The following is a 19084-nucleotide window of genomic DNA, read 5'->3' on the forward strand; positions in this document are numbered from 1 at the left end:
CAAATATCACACTTTAAAATAACAATGATAATTCTCAGCATTTGGTTTTACCTTAAGAAATCAAATTTGAATTGACAACACTGATGAATCCCAAATTTGCACCATGGGCTTGTTAGGTTTCACTCTATAATTAAAAGTAAGGGAATTAGATAAAGGGAAAAAGGGAAAGGTTATAGTGTGGAATAACAAATGTGCATTGTCTTTTTGCCCATGTGCTTGTACTGAGGAGAGTGTGTGTGTGTGTGTGTGTGTGTGTGTGTGTGTGTGTGTGTGTAATAGTGTAATAGTTAAACTTTGTTCATCTTACACAGAAATGATTAAGAAAAATTTGGAAGAAAGGCCAATTCCCAATGTTAAATTCAGCTGAAGAATTGCAACTATCTGGACTTATAAAAGCTTAAAATTGAACTTGCAAAAATATTTTTCCATAGTGTAAATCATATTACTTTAAGGTATTTAAAAAAAAGTTTTTCATTTCCGTTTGGAGTGATATATTTGGTCCTCATTTAGTGAGTTTTGTAAATATAAATCATGAAAAGCACTGCTATTTCCTGATGCCTGATTAAAAACTAAAAGCAAAAAAAGTAGAGAGCATCATTTACTTCTTGCCTCTGATATCAAAGCGCATTCCTCTCTGCACTTTGATGTATCCGTAGAAAAAAACGAGGATTCTTTTGGAGGCATTTCAAACTCTGGCTTTTTACCAGCAAGCCTTTCCACCTTGATGTGTCTGAAACAAACAAACTTTATTTATTTATTTATTATATATTTTTTTAATCTCTATTTTCAGGAAGCGTAGATTTCATATCCCCACTCAGCAAATGCCCAAAGGGAGCAAAAGAAGAAGAAGGGGGAGTGCGATTTTCTGGATGAATCCCAACTTAGATGTTCTGAAAACGACAACCATACAGTCAGGCGGTGTGGAAAGAGTGCCAGGGGTCTCTTGTCTAAATGTCTATGCCTATTACATCTTATGATGTTTAATGTTTTGATAGGCAAAATATAACTCAACGACTATGCCTCCGGGAGAGTCAGAATTAAGATGTTACTATAGCTCTGACTTTTGCTGTGTAAACTCTTACTGTCGCATTTCACGAGGTGAAACTTTAACACGACTTGTGGAAACCTATTGGTATTTATTGAAAAGCCATTTATCCTTATACAATATCAATCGAGTTGTAATTGAATAGGGAAGTTCAAAACAAGGACAGGGAGCGGAGTGCATTTTGACTACTGACATAACTAGTTTTTTTATAATAGAGTATTAAGTTTTCTGAAATGTCTGTATTTGGTTTCCTTTTAAATTAGACCGAAGTTATATTGAACCCATATGAGCCACTTCATCGCTGTTTGGTCCCCTTGCAGTTTTGCTATGCTGTGAGATTTGCCTGCATACTGCAAAATGATATTTTAACTAAGCTGTTTACATTTATAGGCGGCATGGTGGCGCAGTGGTTGGCGCTTCGGCCGCACAGCATGAAGGACCCTCTTTCGATTCCTCTCTGTTTCGGGTTTGCATCTTCTCCCCGTGTCTGTGTGGGTTTTCTCCGAGTCCTCTGGTTTCCTCCCACAGTCCAAAAACATGCAGCAGGTTAATTGGGAAAATTGCCCTGAATGAGTGAATGTTGTCTGTCTTTGTATGTGGCCCTGGTGACCAGTCCAGGGTGTACCCTGCCTCTTGGCCTATGACAGCTGGGATAGGCTCCAGCATCCCCTGTGACCCTGAGTGCAGGATAAGTGGTAAAAGATGGATGTTTTACATTTATGGTAATCGGGGACCTTGAACCACTGTTCATATCTATGCAAAATAATGTCACAAAGTAGTGAGGCTAGAACATTTAGGGACCAAAAAAATGTCAAGAAATTCCTTAATAAATGCAATTATAATGAAACCTCCATCAGCGTATCCTAATTTAAAGAAACAGGGTTAACTTTTATAATTAAAGATTAATGTGTCATACATTGGAAAAAAAAAAGGAAAAAAATACAAGGTATTAATTCAAGGTCAGTGTGTTCATGTCTGTATCAAAGCTGCAGTTTATGGGATTATTTGAACGTTCGATCTTGACAACGTCTGTGTAATTAAAAATAAATAGCCAAATCAAAAGAAACATGCCAACAGTATAGCTGTCACACAACAGTGAAAGATATCCCTTAAGTGTAATGGTGGTGCAGCGTTCGTAATTCCCTGTTTAATTAATTAGATTATTCAAAGTGATATGAATAGAAAAATAACAGTCAATCAATCCAGGTATGTAGGCTGATCTCCATCACACTTGTGTTTTCTTTGAGAGGCATATATTCCCTGCAAAGCAGCATATTTTGCAAGAAATACCTGGGCAGCAAATTCATTCAGACAATTAATGTGCAGCAGTCACAAACAAATAAATAAATGAGTAAGACTATCTTACACTCAAAGGGTCCATCTATTTTCTCTCCATGATGTTTTGTGCTTTTTGCTGATGCTCTGTTTACTTTTAAACATGTGACATTTGATTTTCAATCCGTTGTGAGCCGTCTATCACTGACTTTAGTATAATACATCTTTTAGATCTGGAAAGATGGAATGTTACGATTGTTTCACCTCAATATACACCAGGATTTTAATTTTTTTCCCCTCTCTTGAAATGGGATCCAATGACCTTATACTAAAGAATGGCTCCTCGTGACAGAGTCTGCTATTTACCGTTGCTGATCCCTAACCAGGGCTTTTCTTTGCCGAAGAACCATAGAGCTCACTATGTTAAGGCCCACAAGATATTATGATAAACTTAGTGCCCTAGGTAATGGTCAAAAAAATACCCTCTGGAATAATTGATAATGTTGCCTAAAACTGAGTAATGGGTTGACATTTTATTTCATGAAAGAATCCTGGCATTTACTGTAGGTAATAGCACCAATTTGCATTAAAACAATTTCATTTGCTATACTGCTAGTACAGCCATAGACTCCGAGATATTAATATGTCTAAACTAGTATGTTTTTATATGTGGTTTTAGATTGTTCATTATTTTATTGATCATTTTGAAAATAGTAATTACAGTGTTGTGAAGAAGCTGTCAAATGACTTTGTGTCCAATATTTCATGTTTACAGCTTTACCAATAAAGTTACATTAGTGGCTATGAATTACAGAAGGTGAGGCTACATTTTTGTTCACAGTTTGTACAAAGGTTTGCTATCCTGTGTCTATTTGTTTGTTTCAAGAATCGATAAACGTAAGAACGGTGGGTTGGACCATCAAACATGTTGTCTATGTGGCAATGCCCTTATTAAACCCTGGAAATAAAATCAACTTTTATTTAAAATGATATTAGTACAATGTGTATTTCATTTATGTCAGGTCATTGCCTAAGCTTTCCTGAAACTTTCTCTTGTATGTGATATTCCTTTGTATGCAGTACCTATGTATGCAGTTTAATTTCTGTCATTCTTGGAATTTCCTTTGGTGTTATTGAAATCTATATTTAGGCCTTTGACAGTTTTTCTTGACACAACCAAAGTAGCAAGTCGATGCTTTATACCAATGTATGTTCCTGTGACTGTGATTTTAATTTTCCTGGTAAATTATATAAATAGGACATGTGGCAAAACTCAGGCTTTTATAACTGTAGTGTTATAGCAATTTTCAATCCAATCTTGCATTTCCCATGGTGTGTCTGCACTTCTTTCTTTGTTTCTCTTAGTCCAGCTGTACCTTTATTGTATACGCCTTAATCTCTGTTCTTGTATCATTAAACTTACACTATCTCAGCAAGGTCTGATGGGGAAGGATGATCTACATGCATCACTAAAATCTGAAGTATATAATCAGCACTCCCTGGGGCATTTGTTTAGTGCTTTAAGCACCATCAATTAAAATGAAAACACACGTGTACCAACTACAAAATGTTTCTCTTTAAATTCATTTGCATCAGCATGAAAGCAAAACTGAATTATCAAAGTCAATTCATAAAAATCAATCCTTCCTCTACATTCCCATAAGGAAAAAGAGATGAAGGATACATGCTGTGGGAACATGGAGGAGAGCCTGTATGCAGGAGCTTGGCAATTGCTGCAAAAAGATAATCCTTTATTAGCCCCACTGCGGGAACATTGGACGATTTTCTTCATCAGGTTGATTTGATTGTCTTTCTATTTATGTATCTATGTATATGTTTATTCATTTAATTATCAATGTTGTGGTAGAGTCAAGTGCACTAACCTTCAAGACCTGAGCCCACTGAGCATAGTCCAACATGCATTTGTGTCATATTTAGTGGTCAGTAAAAACCAGCAGAAATGCTAAATCACAAGAATAAGGTTGAATAATCCAGCCAGGAGAATGCTGCTACTGTTAGGAGAAGGAGGAAGTGGAATCTGAATATTAGACTACAATAACCAATGTCAACTTTATACTTGTTACAAGCCTTCAGGGTGAACAAGGCAACATACCACTAGATGTTACTACATCATTGATGGTACCACTGTGCATATCTTCTGCAATTTGCTTTGGCAGATGAATCTGGTTTCCTCCATTTCTTCAGGTTGTGTATAATGTAGTGATACATAAAAAATATCGATTAATACATTCTTCCAGCCAACACCATCTCCCAACACCACGACTTATTTTGATCATTATGGTACTATACTGACACATACAGGATTCAGACAAAATACTGACAAAATTATCATACCCCAAACTATTATCATTTTGTCAAAACTGTACTCAACTTTTTGACGAGCCGGTGACAAGTCGAAGCAGCTTAGAGAATTATCAAGAATACAATAAGACACAGGGAGACAGATAGAACTACCACTCAAAGAGGGACTTAGTTCTACTAGCTTTACCTCCCTCCTTGATTGTCTATGTGTGTGTTTAAGTCCTTCTCTGGTCCTCTTTCTCTGAGTGCTTCCCTACAACAGTCCTACCTTCATCCCTCCCCCACCCTCTTTTCTCTCTTCATGACTCTCCCTCCTTCCCCAGCGATAGTCTTGGATTAGTTCCATTGCCTGGTTATCTAGTGTTGGCCCATTTTTCACAGGAAAAAGTGTTTTTTTTAGACCACAGTTACTGCGGGTAGTGTAAGTTTATTCGTTCCGAAGCTATTGTACACAAATTCTCTTGTTTGGTGAGGCAATAGTTTTATTTCTATATATAAATATAGTTCTTCTGTAGCAAAATGTTATTATATTTCTGGCCTTCCCTGTTAAACTGATGGGGCCAAATGTGTGTGCAAAAATAAATATTGAAATAAAAACAGAATATTTAAAAATAGATCTAGTTTATTATTTTAGTTCTAATTTTTTTTTGTTTTTGTTTTTTTCTAATAAACTGTACAGATGAATTGCAATAAATGGTTTGCAACAACATACCGATAAATAATGTTAGATAATAAATTATAAGCTGACCATGCCTTTTTCTCATTGAAGACAGAAAAAATAAGGAACGGAATACCGCTATAAATCATTTAAAATTAAATTATTTAATAAACCAGGTTCCTGTGCAAATTGTGCACATTATCATGCCATGGAGTATTAAAACAGTTCATCCATGTGCACGTTTTAACAACTATGTTACTTACTGTGTAATCATCGCACTCTAATTACGCAAGCATAAGCATGCACATGTTAATAAGCTCACAGGTGTGTAGCACAGCTTGTGTGAACATGTTTTTCACTTTTTGAAATGTTCCTTTATGTACACACTCACTGAATTTACCTTTTAAGCAAAATGTGCCTTTATTCAAAGGAATAAGAAAAGGAATACTCAGGAATAATAATTAGTAAGAAATTTATGTACCGGTATTTAAATAAATGTAGCCAATTTAATACTGTACTGTGAAAAGCAGTCGTGCATTTATTTATATCCCCTTGGATTTTCTTAAAATAAGACATTTTAGTGATATTATGCCAGCAAACAACTAAGGAAAATGTCAAAAAACAAAGTTTGCTAGAAAAGAGACCCACTTTGATATGTAATATGCCCACAACAGCCCCAACATGTGAGATGGAAATTAATTCATGAGGAAGGTGTGCCACATGCTGCGATTAAAAAAAAAGCTTCAAAATGTTGCTTTTTTTCCGTCAACATGCATAACAAACCCCGGTGACTTACAATTCTGTTTCTGTGTATTTACACAGGGAGCAGGCAGGCCATCAGAATTTGCACTGCTTCCCCACCAGCTATGCTTTTCAAGAAGTGGGTGCCTTGATGATGTGTCCCCTGAAGTGATTCAAACCAGAGCATTTCTAAATTACGAATAGTTGCCACCGGTCCTCATCATGGCTTATTACCATAAAGTGGCTCAGACTTCAACTTAATTCTCACACCTGCAGAATCTAAGATCTAACAGAAGTCCCTCTGCCTACCACCAAGAGACGCTGAATCTCATAGAAAATTAATGACTTCTATGCACATATTTTTCGATTATTCATTTACAGAAATGTTCTGAAAATCGTATTTCAAAAATATTTCCACCCTCTTTAGCAGTATGAAGTTAGCTATTTATATATGTCTGCATGTGTATATATATATATATATATATATATATATACATATACATACATATATATATATTTCATTTATGTGTTAAATTATTCATGTATTAATCATTTTTAATCATTTGGTTATTTGTTTGCTTAACTTTGATTTAAAACAAGCAATAAATATAAGGGATACAATAAGGGTGTTAAATTTAAATTAGTTGAATTATATTATATTACCTTTGTCTAAATCTATATATCTATATCTATATATAAATCTTTGCAAAGTTTTGATAATATTAACTGTCATGCAATACTCTGACGATGTCATCACTAATTTGTTTGAGCAAGGCTCCTATGCATTTTGCCATGAAGAAAAAAAGGCCCTTACAGGGATATCACTGACAGCATCACTTTAGTTGTGAAATTTCCAGTCAAGTGTGGCCTGACAAACCACTTCTGCAATCACCTTATGTGGAGCAGCTGCAGTGGACACATAGTGAGCTGCTGACACAAGACCCAGAGGCTACTCGACAGCAAGAATTTCAATGGTCTGGCTTCCTAGACCCTCTGACTCAACATCATAATGGCTCCCTGTTGAAATATAGCAAAATCCACAAGCACTTTCAAGTAGACCTTGTTTATTTCTTTAATAGTCTTGAGTGACGGATAGCAGAGCAAATGCTTCGTCCTCACCAAATTGAGAGTTCTAAAATAGATCCTATGACATTAGCAAGAAATGCGGTATTCCGCTTCAGAAGTGTTACTGAATAATCCTACTTTTAAGCCACATTCTATGCTTATACATCTCAGTGAAGTGAATTAATTCTTCACAATTAAGTCACTGGGAGAAGGTGAGTTTTAACTCACAAGCTAATGTTTGATTTCTTCAATAGGCCATTAAGGCAGAGCTGCAGCATTCTAACTGAGTACATACAAAGGCTAGAACATCCCTGCTGTCAACTACCACGGAAAACCTTCTTTTGAACATGTCTGTATTCATAACTTAAAGCTCCTTGAGGGCATCATTCATAGTGGTACTGCAGTCACCAGATTCAGGCATCTCTTTTTGTCCCTATCCAGCTTTCTCAGCAGTGCCTGTCTGGCCAATAACATCCTAGAGCTGCAAGAACGGATACCCATGCTATACAAGATCCATGAAGCAGAGAGAGTCATTGACACCACAATCTTGAGTTCAACGTTAAAAAAACACTACCTGTGCCCAGAATGGCAATTCAATTGTCCCCTCTCTGAATGCTGAAGCTATACACTACAAACCAACTCACTTCCTGATGTCCACCCTCCTGCTTTGGATCCTCCATCAGCCATAGGCCCTTAAGGATTTTAAGGCATAGTGTGTGGCTAAAAGAAAATCCCTGGTTAGCTCTACGCAATCCAACTAGGAGTTCTAGTCCCAGGCTGAGGATTCCAGCAAGAAAGATAAACGCACCTCTCCTTAATGCTTTCACTGTATTATGTGGCCTCAAGACCAGATATAGTGTTCTCAACTCTGACAACTTCCCTCAATTAGGTGTAGAAACAACTTTTCCTTCACCTCTGCTGACAACCAGGTCCTACATCTTCCTGCTGTGGCCTGTCAATCTACAGGGAATGCCTGGCTCTCCGCTGGTAGGTTTCACCACTCAGTGTTACAGTTTACAAAATCAGCCGGGTGAGATTCAATCTTTTTTCCCTTCCATATGTGCTTACAGCTGGGCCCTTTAATCGCTGGAGGGCCTGCTACTCCATAGCCCTTGTTATAACAGTGCAAGGGTGAGCCCCTCTTGTCTGTCATCTATTCCACCATCAGCAATTACAACTGGTCTCATCAGTCCAACATGTTTGTGTCAAAAGAGAACTACTCTTTTTTTCTGGTAATGTATTATAGAATTGGAAAATTAAATGAATAAGAAAACTGTTTACCCAAACATATTGAATTCCTATTATGGTGGTAACAGTAATGTATTCCCCGTTGGTATAAACAGCATGACAAAAACAGAAAAACAGAAGTTTGATTATTTGAAAAAGGTCTTTATCTATTCTTCCATATCATTTAAAACATTCTCAGAACTGTCTACATCCCTTGCTCCCAGTCCAATTTGACTTGCGTGTGGATTCTTACTTGACTGCTGAACATCAACAGCAGACTCTTTCCTTCATGTATCATTGATACATTGACAACTGCAGTTTCTTCATTTAAAAAGAACCAGCGTTTTGGCACTCACAGTCTCCACCTAAATCAAGTTGCAGGCAAGGGAGCTTTCTCCTAATTTTGCATGCTAAATCTATGCGCTCCACTTTCTATATGCCTTTCTGTCACATACTGTTAGCTCATTTGACCTCAGCTCTGACCAGCTTGTCACATTTTGAGCTGACCTCCTACTACCTATCACAATAATTTCTTTAATATAGAGGGAAATGGGTGGAAGATGTAAGTGGGTCAAGTCCAGCAAAATTGTATTGAGCAATTTTCTAAGAAATAACTACTGTTACCTCCCCTCTGTTGACACTATAGAACTTTCCCTTATCAGCTTTGTCTCATTTACATCATCATCAAGACTGATTTCTGCTCCTTGAACCATACAGATAAATAATACAATTATATTTCCATTCTGTATTACTCCTTGTCTTCCCTGGAACAGATAATAAACAATACTAATGCTTGAAATTATATCTTAAGAAAACAAATAATATTAAATGATAATATGATCATTAATTATAGACTTGATTCCATGGTCTTAACTGAACAAATATCTGTCTGGACAAAAATAGCTAGCTGTACAGCAGTTGTCACTGAGTGAGCGCCACCTAATCTGAACTTTGTGAATGATATCAGAGCTGATACAAAAGGACCTGGAATAACTGTCATTTTTAGTGTTCAGATCTATGCAAGTCGCTTTAATTTGGAGATGTCACATAATTTGAATTCTTCTTTGCCATACTAAAATAAGCACTAAAGTATTACTTCTAACCCTACATAGGCCACTTATGTGCGCTGACAACTTTTTGATAACTCATCCGAACTGCACTCCATTATTTCCAACCACCATTTCAAGTCTTAATATTTCAAAAGCTTTGACACTTGATCTTTTGATCAGTTATGTACATAGCACAGCTGCCATCCAACGTCCTAACCAAGCCATCGGGAGGAGCCTGGGGTCCAGTGTCTTGCCCAAAGACACCTTATACAATTCAGACCGGAGGAGCTGGGAAGTTGAACCGCCAGCCTTCCATATGGTGGGATGCCCGCTTTACTAACTGAGGCACAGCCTCCACCACACATTGTCTTTCATATGTCTGTTACTTAGGACAACACGTGATATGAAAATCAATTTGCAAAAACTTATGACAGTATCCCTGAACTTAATCAGGCTCAAGCCAAACCCTCAGTATGATGTCTGATGCGAACGTCTGATAATTCCAATTTCATAACTGTAAATGTTATGGGTGCCAGTCAACCTTGCAGGGTATGTTGTGAGTATAAGTCACACAGAGGTAATGAAACCACTGTAATCGACCAAAAAGAAAATGAAAGTAAATTGAGCACATACTGTATGCAGGAACACAAATATCCATGCTCATTATAGCATCTATAAAGAGAGGGTTCATATCTACAACTTCGAATTGAAATGCTTGAGACAGACCCTTTTGTCTGACACCATCAGTAAGAGTATAAATAATGCAGGCATGAATATTTGCTACTGTTGACAGACTGATAAATCCACTGCCACAAATAGCCCACAAATGCCTTTTGTCTTATTAATCTGATAACTTTAAAGCCCTTTTTTTTTCAGAGAATGAGGCAAAACATTAAAAAATACTCCATGACAAACAAGGCAGCTTTTTTACTATTATACCCATGTCAAAATTTTCAATTAAACATGAAAGGGGCTAAGACCATGAATCACAATACGCTTGGGAAAAAAGTGCATAATCTTTACTCATCAACCTAAAGCCTTGATGCTCAATGAACAAATGATCTTCCAACAACCCATTGAGTATTAAACTACTTTATTTGACATCTTGGATCTTTCCACTTGTAGAGGTCTAATAATATTCCCTAAAAAAATACTGACTCTGGGAACATCACCAGGCAACTAACTTTTTCACAATTAAAAGTCACTTTAGATATCTTGTTGACATTTTAGTTACCGGTTTTAATTTTCATGGTCACATCAATTCTAAATTAAAGTCAGCCACCTGCCTTCTAAAGAAATATATTGGAAGAAGCTGAAGATTAATCAGAACAGTCCCTTTGTCTCTTGTCTACGGAGTCCCCCACCCCAAATGTGTGTGTGTGTGTGTGTGTGTGTGTGTGTGTGTGTGTGTGTGTGTGTGTGTGTGTGTGTGTTGTGTGCGTGTGTCCGTAAATATATATATGAAGACAATAAAGTTCTTCAGCTCATTGAGAATGTAACTGGCATACAACAAAACTACCATTCAGTGAGTCATAAAGCCAATTCAAAAATATTGTTTGATACAACTATATAATTGAAGTCAAATCTGATGGTTGATTTGTCATTATACACCCACAAGAATTCTCACAATTTTCTTGTCCACTAACATTGTCAGTAAGTCAAAGCAAACATAGCATGACGCAATAATGTTATGACAGAGCTTATGGTAAGACCAGCTTCAAAGAAATGAGCAAGCCTTCATTCTTTTGAATCAATTCCTAAGACTCACAAGTCAATCTGACAGGGGAATCTTTAATGAACTTCGTTTTCATGTTGCAATGGGCTTAACTATTTTGATTATTGTGTCACACGTTTAGTCCGACTTGTTGCTGCATTGCATATAACTTTGCATCGGATGTTTTTGGGTCTGGCAACTTGTGCCATGTCAGTATTTGGTCTGTGGATGTTAGTAAGGCCTAAAGGTGATCAGAGATCAAATAAGGGAGACCAGACCAATTACCCTCAGTAATTTGATCTGGAGATGCCATACTAGTTTTCCAATGTTTTCCTTGAAATAATAGAGTATTAGCAACAATCTTATATAAGTTAAGAATTTGACCATTGTAGCTGGACAGAAGTGGATGCCTGACTTCTATGCTATGAAGTGGACAGACTGGCTCTCATCCAGGACTTGTTTTTTGATTTCATCAAGAGAAAAGTATCAACAAAATATGTGTTAGGGCAGCCAAATTATCTCTTTAACCTGCTGGTTTCCATAAATAATCCAGAATTTCAATTATTTATCTCAAAGAAATTTGCTTTTCATCAAATTACTTTATTTGTATTTCTCTGAGTACAAGTTAATACCAGACAGTGTGTTGAATAGCCCGAAGAGCAGGCAATTTAAATACTGTTCTATGTCAAAATGCTATGAATTTAACATATTTTGGGGATTATTACATTTTGAATAGATCTGTATTAGGTAATTTGCCTTTCTTCTGACTAACCACAAGTGTAGTCTATCACAAATAGTCAAAGTCTCATTTCATTGAAACACTCTGTTACAGTAACTGTGACCATATAAGGTACAGACATCGATCGTCGGCTGTATCATACAGTATGAAACACAAGGGAGGGTTACGATCGCATGTGGGAAGCTTTCCCACTTTCAAAAACAAATAGTTTTGCTGTGTTCACATCATTCATCCAAGTGAGTGGGATGATGTGGTTACTGCTGTTGATGCATAGCCGGCTCTAATAACAAGACCCCATTGATGCCAGAATATTTTGGTTAATCACTATCAATCATCAACATGATTGAACTAAAAGAGTTTGGGTTGGGTTCAAAGTTCAGTGTGATATTTGTTAAATGTATTGTAATAATGTATTGATAAATTTAGCTTCAAGATCTTGTTTTCTTCCGTCAGTTTATGTCAGTTCAAAATGCTCAGCATGAGTCACAACAAATGCACCATTGCTACATTAAGGACTACAGGGTTACCACTGACGTCACACTTGGAGGTGGTGACACTGGTTCATGAAATGCAAAAATACACCTATGGGGGTGTCTAGTGTGATACAGTGTGTGCATATCATGCTAGAGTAATAAAAGTAAGGCTTTGGAGAAGAATGACTGCGGTAACAGAGGATGTTTTTGCTAAACTTCCAAGAATTATGCCCAAACATGCCTTGTACTGAACCACCTAAATATTACTAAGATCACCTGCCCACTAGATGATGCGAAATGCATCCAAGAAGGACTGGACTGGCTGGACTGGAGCTGCTGAGGTCATGCCATGGCATGCCAGTGTTGATTATAAAATTACCCCTGATATAATGATGTCTAGATTCACCTCACATTTCCTAGTTACAAGTTCATGTGCGATGCAACAAGTAGGGTAATGCACAGTAATGAGCTAATGAAGATTCCTAGAAAGGCAAGGAATCGACAAATAGTTTGGCTGAGTAGACTTTTAATGTAGTTTTCTAGAATGCATGTATCCTGCAGATGCTCAGTGGGGGAATTAAAAGGATGTAGCATTCTAAAAAAGAAAACTTTAGGTTCCACTAACTGGGGTTTGCAAGGGTATTACGCTCTTATCGTTAGGGATTTTACAAGTGAGCCACGATGTTTGAGCATTATTCAGAGCACAACCAACTGTCCAGAGACAAGATAAATCACAATTTTACTTACAGGGAACAAAGCACAGAAGTAAGTAAAGCAGTCAGCTTTATATGGCTACACATTGCGAAAAAAAATTTATTCTGAGATTGATAATATAGTGCAGGTAAATATAGCATAAGAATTAGAGACCTCCTCTGGAATACCACCACGTATTTGTAATCCTCAACTCAAAACAGCTGGCCAGTGGTAACAACATATAGCTTGTACAAAACCAGGCAAACATTTAAAGACTGACTTGCCTCACTTGATCTTAGCAGCACTTGAAATTGATTGACTGCAAAAAAAAGGTCCAGCATTGTATTCGAGTATGAGAAGGATGTGTTCAAACTCTAATGAACCAAATATAAGAATACAATACACTGAATACCAGAAAATTATACTGCCTGTCAATTAAAACTTTACTGAAGCTTTCAGCATATTTTATAACACAACTGAAGTGGTTTCCATTCAATATGTATTATTATTCAAATACTTGGAACAAGTACAAACATGCAAAGTTTTGAATACATACCATGAAATCAATTCATACCTCATTCCTCTGAGTTCTATGACAGGGCCGAAAAAGGCCACAATGAATCATCTAGATATGTCACATGTCACATTTGTTGAAAGTAAACTGAGGAAGGCTATTTGGCAGGTCACACTTTGGCATGTCAATTCAGCAAAATGCTGCAGCTCCAGAAGTTAGCATTTCAACAATAGATTGTCTACAATGTCTGTTCAACTGTTTGCCACCAAACCCAGTCAACCCTGTGTCAATAGCTGAAGTGTGTGGTTTGTAAAACTGAAAAATGTCCTCACAGACATGCCAACTGTCTTGATTTTGTGTCAACCTCAAATAAGCATTCTCTTGTCAGTTATCCGGGGAACAGAAATACTATATTTCAAGGTCATTTGCACACTGAAGAGATATTGGAGAGTCAAGGTAATATCTGTAGCACCGTTTTCACAAACATTTAAACTGGCCCAATGGTTCTGCTTGAGTCATGGCTTTGGGATCACGACTCAGTCTTACAACTCTAATTAGCAGATCATTTTTATTCTGAGAGATTAAATTTGAGCATTCATACAACACATGATGATCTAGTGAGTGAATATTTTTCCAAGGGGAGATGGTGATAGTTTGAGTGAACAGATACCAGCAAACAGAGGTTTTAACAAGGTACATGCATTTTTGTATTCTGTTCTTGGAAACTGGATTCAGATAGATTTAAAAGAAACTGCAATTGGTCTGTTTTATAAGAGTAGTCTTTGTATAACTATTATTACTGTGAAGAGTTACCTATGTCTACATGTCACCCCTACCATCACCTCTCAACACAAAAATCAAAATGTTCAAAATTAATAGAGCCACCGATTCAAGTCTGTGTCATGAAATTGACATTTGGGAGGTCAAAGATCAGATGTAAAACATGGGAGGATGATTGTCTGGAGATATTTGACTGACCACTTTGGAAAACTAGCCAAAAAGGCATTTCTGTGCATAGTGTGAGCTTTTTTAAGGATGGATACCATCAGTTTTGCTGTTTTATCTTATAAATTGGGTCTAATCTTCCTAATGTTTTAAATTAGAACCATTATGTTCACCCAATACAAGCAATTTAAACACGAATGTTTATAATTGATTTTTACCTAATAACCATGTTTCAAGTAGAAATGTGGTGTTTATCTAAACCAAACATTGATCTTTTGTATCATGTTACTATTTGTGGAATAGAAACTATTCCGAAGGAAAAGTGCTGGAGGCCTTTTGGTGAGGTTGGCATTCCTTCAATCTCTGTAGATATTGACAGGCCAGAGGTTGGTTTGGGATTGGATTTTGAGGTCATCGAGGGAAAAAGGAAATCTACGAAATCATCAGTAATAGCAATGTGCGGAGCATCGGAGAGGGAGGCAGATCATTGACATGGAAAGTGAAATAATTTCTGTACAAGCAGGAAGTTTTCTGTCCTCTCTACATCATCATAAGGATATCTTTTAGCTTGACAATGCTCAGCCTCATAACAGTAGGTTATCTAAATAATGAAAACTGAAAACATCCCTGTTTTTCAGCAGCAACACTGTTCACTTTGGCCACATATCATAAATATGTAGATGTAAAGATGTTGTTTTTTTTTTGTTCTTTTTTAAAATACCTAAATTCTACAAGACACATACAATTGAGCGTAACATCACTCTACAACTCATAATATTATTCATGTGTGAGGGAGAAAGCCACTGCATTATTACTCCAGTTGCATTTCTTTTGGTAGGAAAATATTAAACACTGCTCCCCCTCTGTCTTACATTGAAGCTCAAGTACATATTTCGTACTAACATGAGATTGCTGGAAAATTTAGTGCATATGTATTTCTACATCAACAATCATAATTTGTAATATGTTTGAAATACATTATATTTTTTCTTTAATTTCAAATGTTTTGCCCATACATTTGTATTGCATACAGAAGGCTAGATTTCCAGGAGAAGGAAATACACCCACCCTGACTGTTAATTGCAAAAAACTTCTGAAATACTTGCATGTTTGGGTGGCGCTCAAATAATGTGGGTGTCATAAAACTCCAGGGCTAATTAACACCAGTGACACAGCCACCAAGGTGCCAAAGGGTCACAGCTGCCATCCTAAGATGTCTTGTCATCTTGCTAATAACTGCAATTATCATGCTCACCATTTAAATGCAATGATTGTTATCTCTCATCAGCTTAACTGTCAATTGGCCACATCTGGCTATGGCCTGCTTCTCCCTATAACAATGTACAAAATATATGTTTTGTAAATATTTCAAAAATGTTTTCTCCACTAAGTGACATATTAGTGACAAATAATACAGACCAAATATATTCACTTAAAAGACATATGCACATCAGTACATTTTAGGAGAAGGCACAGACAGGCGCAAAAAATGAAGCAAAATCCTCAGCAGCAGGCGATGTGAGAATTGCTCAGAGGAGCTGAACACAGGTGACTTACTGGTACACTTCACTTCCCTGTTGTCATGCCACAGCTGTATATTTGGAGAGCTTTGGGATTTTTGGTGCAGCTGTCAACTCTCTGTGTGCAGACAGCACACCAGTTGTTCCAAGATCCCAGCAGAAGCCTGCTCCAGGCCGACAATTTCTAACACACACAGTCAGTGGGAGGCTAAGGTGAACAACTTGACAAGTTGGCTTTTGTTTTCTTCTTCAAAGGCCAACAACAGCCCTACATGTTGCATTAATCTAGATTTGTTGCGCAGAAGCATGCAGATACCTTTCCCAAACAAAAGAAGTTAGCGTTGGCAACAATATCAAAATGTAGTGTAACAAAGAGATTAATCCTATAAAATGTGTTTTATGTCTTTATGTTTTTGAAATTGTAGCTGAAACATGCCTTTCAGAGCATACGTATTGGCCACCTAACAAATCAAGAGAAGAAGCCTTACTTTTATTGAACCCACATAAATAGCTATTATCATATCCGCAATCTACTCCAGTCCAGACAGCATAATATAAAAGTATGCTGGAGCACAATACAGCTCTCAGGTTTTCAAGGAAAAAAACACACGATCAATCCACAATAGCAACGCAAACCTCAGTGTACTACTCTGTGCATTCCCAGCTCAACCTGCCTACACACAAGCACTGTTATGAGTCAGCTTCTACGAGCATGTCAGCTCTATATACACCACTCTATCCTCTCTTCCTACGACAACGTTGAAATCCCTTAACTCAAGGATTGAGGGGCAGAATATTCCTCCTGTATTCTTACCGGTAACTTTAGTAATGAAAACACAGGCCTCTGATGTATTCTAGGCAACTTAGTTTTGTTCATCTGTAGGTGTACACAATAATGCATTCAAATTGAAGGCAATATAATCAGTATCAATAATGCTTTCTATATATGAAGAATGTGAAGCTTTAAGCTACAAGACTTGTGATATCATTGTTTGTGTTTCTATCAATCCAAGATTTCCTGTACATTTGTTAATTTTGTGAATTAATATTTATATTTATTTCTTTATTTATATAATTTCCAAAAATTTGCTGTACATCATTGACCACATTACTCATATGTATTATCACCTTATAACTTTAACAGAAGTTGCACTGTGCACTTCTTGTGAATTATTCGGTTTTGTTAACAATGCACTGCTCCGGTCATTGTTTACATTCATGTCAGTACGAGGTATAATTGTCTACCCTGAGTCAAATTCCATGTATAGGTGAACATAGTTAATAAAGTTGATTCTGATTCTGAAATGTAATACATTTTCTCCACATCATGGTGAGACCCAAGTAGAATCATAGTAAATATTTCAGATTGTTATGGGTCGAGTTACTGATAAAAATTCAAGAAAACATAAGATCTGATGGAATGTCATTGCATCAAATCTAACTGTATTTAGCACAACTACTTCTGACACCATAAAAGTGTGTTCCATGCACACAAATGGATGTTGAAAAAATTTGATGGGGCAGTGATCTACCCAAATTTAAGCTGACACCATGTTGTTTTGAAATCAAGGGCAGCGTGCCGTCTCCCAAATAAGATAAGTATTACATCCGTCAAAGGAAATACAAAGTAATATATTGTCTTTCTTCCTTTTTTTAATTTTTTTTTAGTCTGAGATAAAATAACCATCAGTCAAGTTAGTTTATAAGAACGTGGAAGCAAAACAACAAAGACTATGAATCAATGAATAATTTCTCACCTCATTTTTAAATTACCAGGTGATGGTTGTCCATCATAAACTGATACTATATCAAAGTCTTCCTCCAGTGCCAGCGTGACAAAGGTGAGCTGGATTCTGTTTCTCTCCCCCGTTATTATGAGCCACGTACAGTTGGCGTAGTTGGGATAGCCATGAGGGAAACCAGGCGATTCAATGGTCCCATTTAGGCCTTGGACAACCCCACCACAGGATTCAGCTGAAAGAAAAGCACAGGATAGGACATTAGAAATTATTACACAATGGCAATTTCTTTGTAAAGTATTTGCACTTATGTTTATTTCTAACTATCAATCTTCAGAAATAAGGACTTTGAAAACTCTACCGTGGCCTTGTAGCAGTTGCAGCTTTAGATGCAATTGAGTAAAAAATAAAAACATGAAAAAGGAGAAAAAAAAATTCAGACTAATAGCAATTTTACTTGACTGATAAATGCAAAATGTTAATTTTAATGTTTTCCTACATTTTTTCTGTCTTTCAATCCAACCTTTTGAATTAATTTACTAGATGGTGTATTTTCAAATGAAGCAACAAGCAGATTTTAAATAAGCAATTAAAAATGTGTTATGTGCCAAGCCAAGTGTCACATAAGTCACAAGCCTTTTTCATCACACGTAACTCCAGTATGATGCTACATATGCTGCAGAGACTCCCATGATATTAGGCCATATGCTAAATGATGCTTTCATGCAATGTGTCTGAACATGAATATTGCATATTTTTAGATTCCTTTACTTAAAACCTTTAATTCTAGATATTATAGAGTAGAAATAAATTCTCAAGGCCTGTGCTCTCGTACATAATTAAATGTATGCGAGATAATGGAGTGTCAACAGCATGTACCATGTGATTCTATTGCTCACTCATTACAAACATCTAACATTCAAACATCCAATAAGACTTTTCAAAAGCCAAACTGTGTCCTTTCCATCAAATTGAACATTTAAATAAAAGGCTAATTTTCTGCCTTTCACATACTGCATACTGACGTAACAAGTACGCCAGTCAGAGTCACATACATTCACGCATGCGCACCAACCCACTTGCATGTACATGCACACACACACACACACACACACACACACACACACACACACACACACACACACACACACACACACACACACACACACACACACACATACACATACACACACACACATGTACAGACATACATATGTACTTACATACACACACACACACACTGTATTCTTGTAGGAGAGCAGTGATGTGTTTTTATATCTATTCCTTTTCGACTGGCTGCATCCTTAAAAATTCAAGCACTGGACTGTGTGAATTTTATTCAGGGTAAAAAGAAACTAAACTAAA

At 36.8% G+C, this 19084-nt stretch overlaps 1 protein-coding gene across 1 annotated transcript in view; it reads right to left on the reverse strand.

Moving 5' to 3' along the window:
- The window catches only part of csmd1b (CUB and Sushi multiple domains 1b), a 283651-nt gene extending 264913 nt beyond the window's left edge, over window positions 1–18738 (reverse strand). The window contains exons 1-3 of the mRNA XM_086174557.1: window positions 18734–18738; window positions 18044–18102; window positions 17738–17954 (exon numbers count right to left, since the gene is read on the reverse strand). Of these exons, the coding sequence (XP_086030683.1) occupies window positions 17738–17954; window positions 18044–18102; window positions 18734–18738 (281 nt within the window). The remainder of the gene's footprint in view (window positions 1–17737; window positions 17955–18043; window positions 18103–18733) is intronic.
- Window positions 18739–19084: the final 346 nt, after the last annotated feature.

This window comes from Fistularia commersonii, chromosome 27 (assembly GCF_037954325.1).
Source record: "Fistularia commersonii isolate RoL2024-O1a breed Wild chromosome 27, RoL_Fcom_v1.0, whole genome shotgun sequence".
In the NCBI taxonomy this organism is placed as follows: domain Eukaryota; kingdom Metazoa; phylum Chordata; class Actinopteri; order Syngnathiformes; family Fistulariidae; genus Fistularia; species Fistularia commersonii.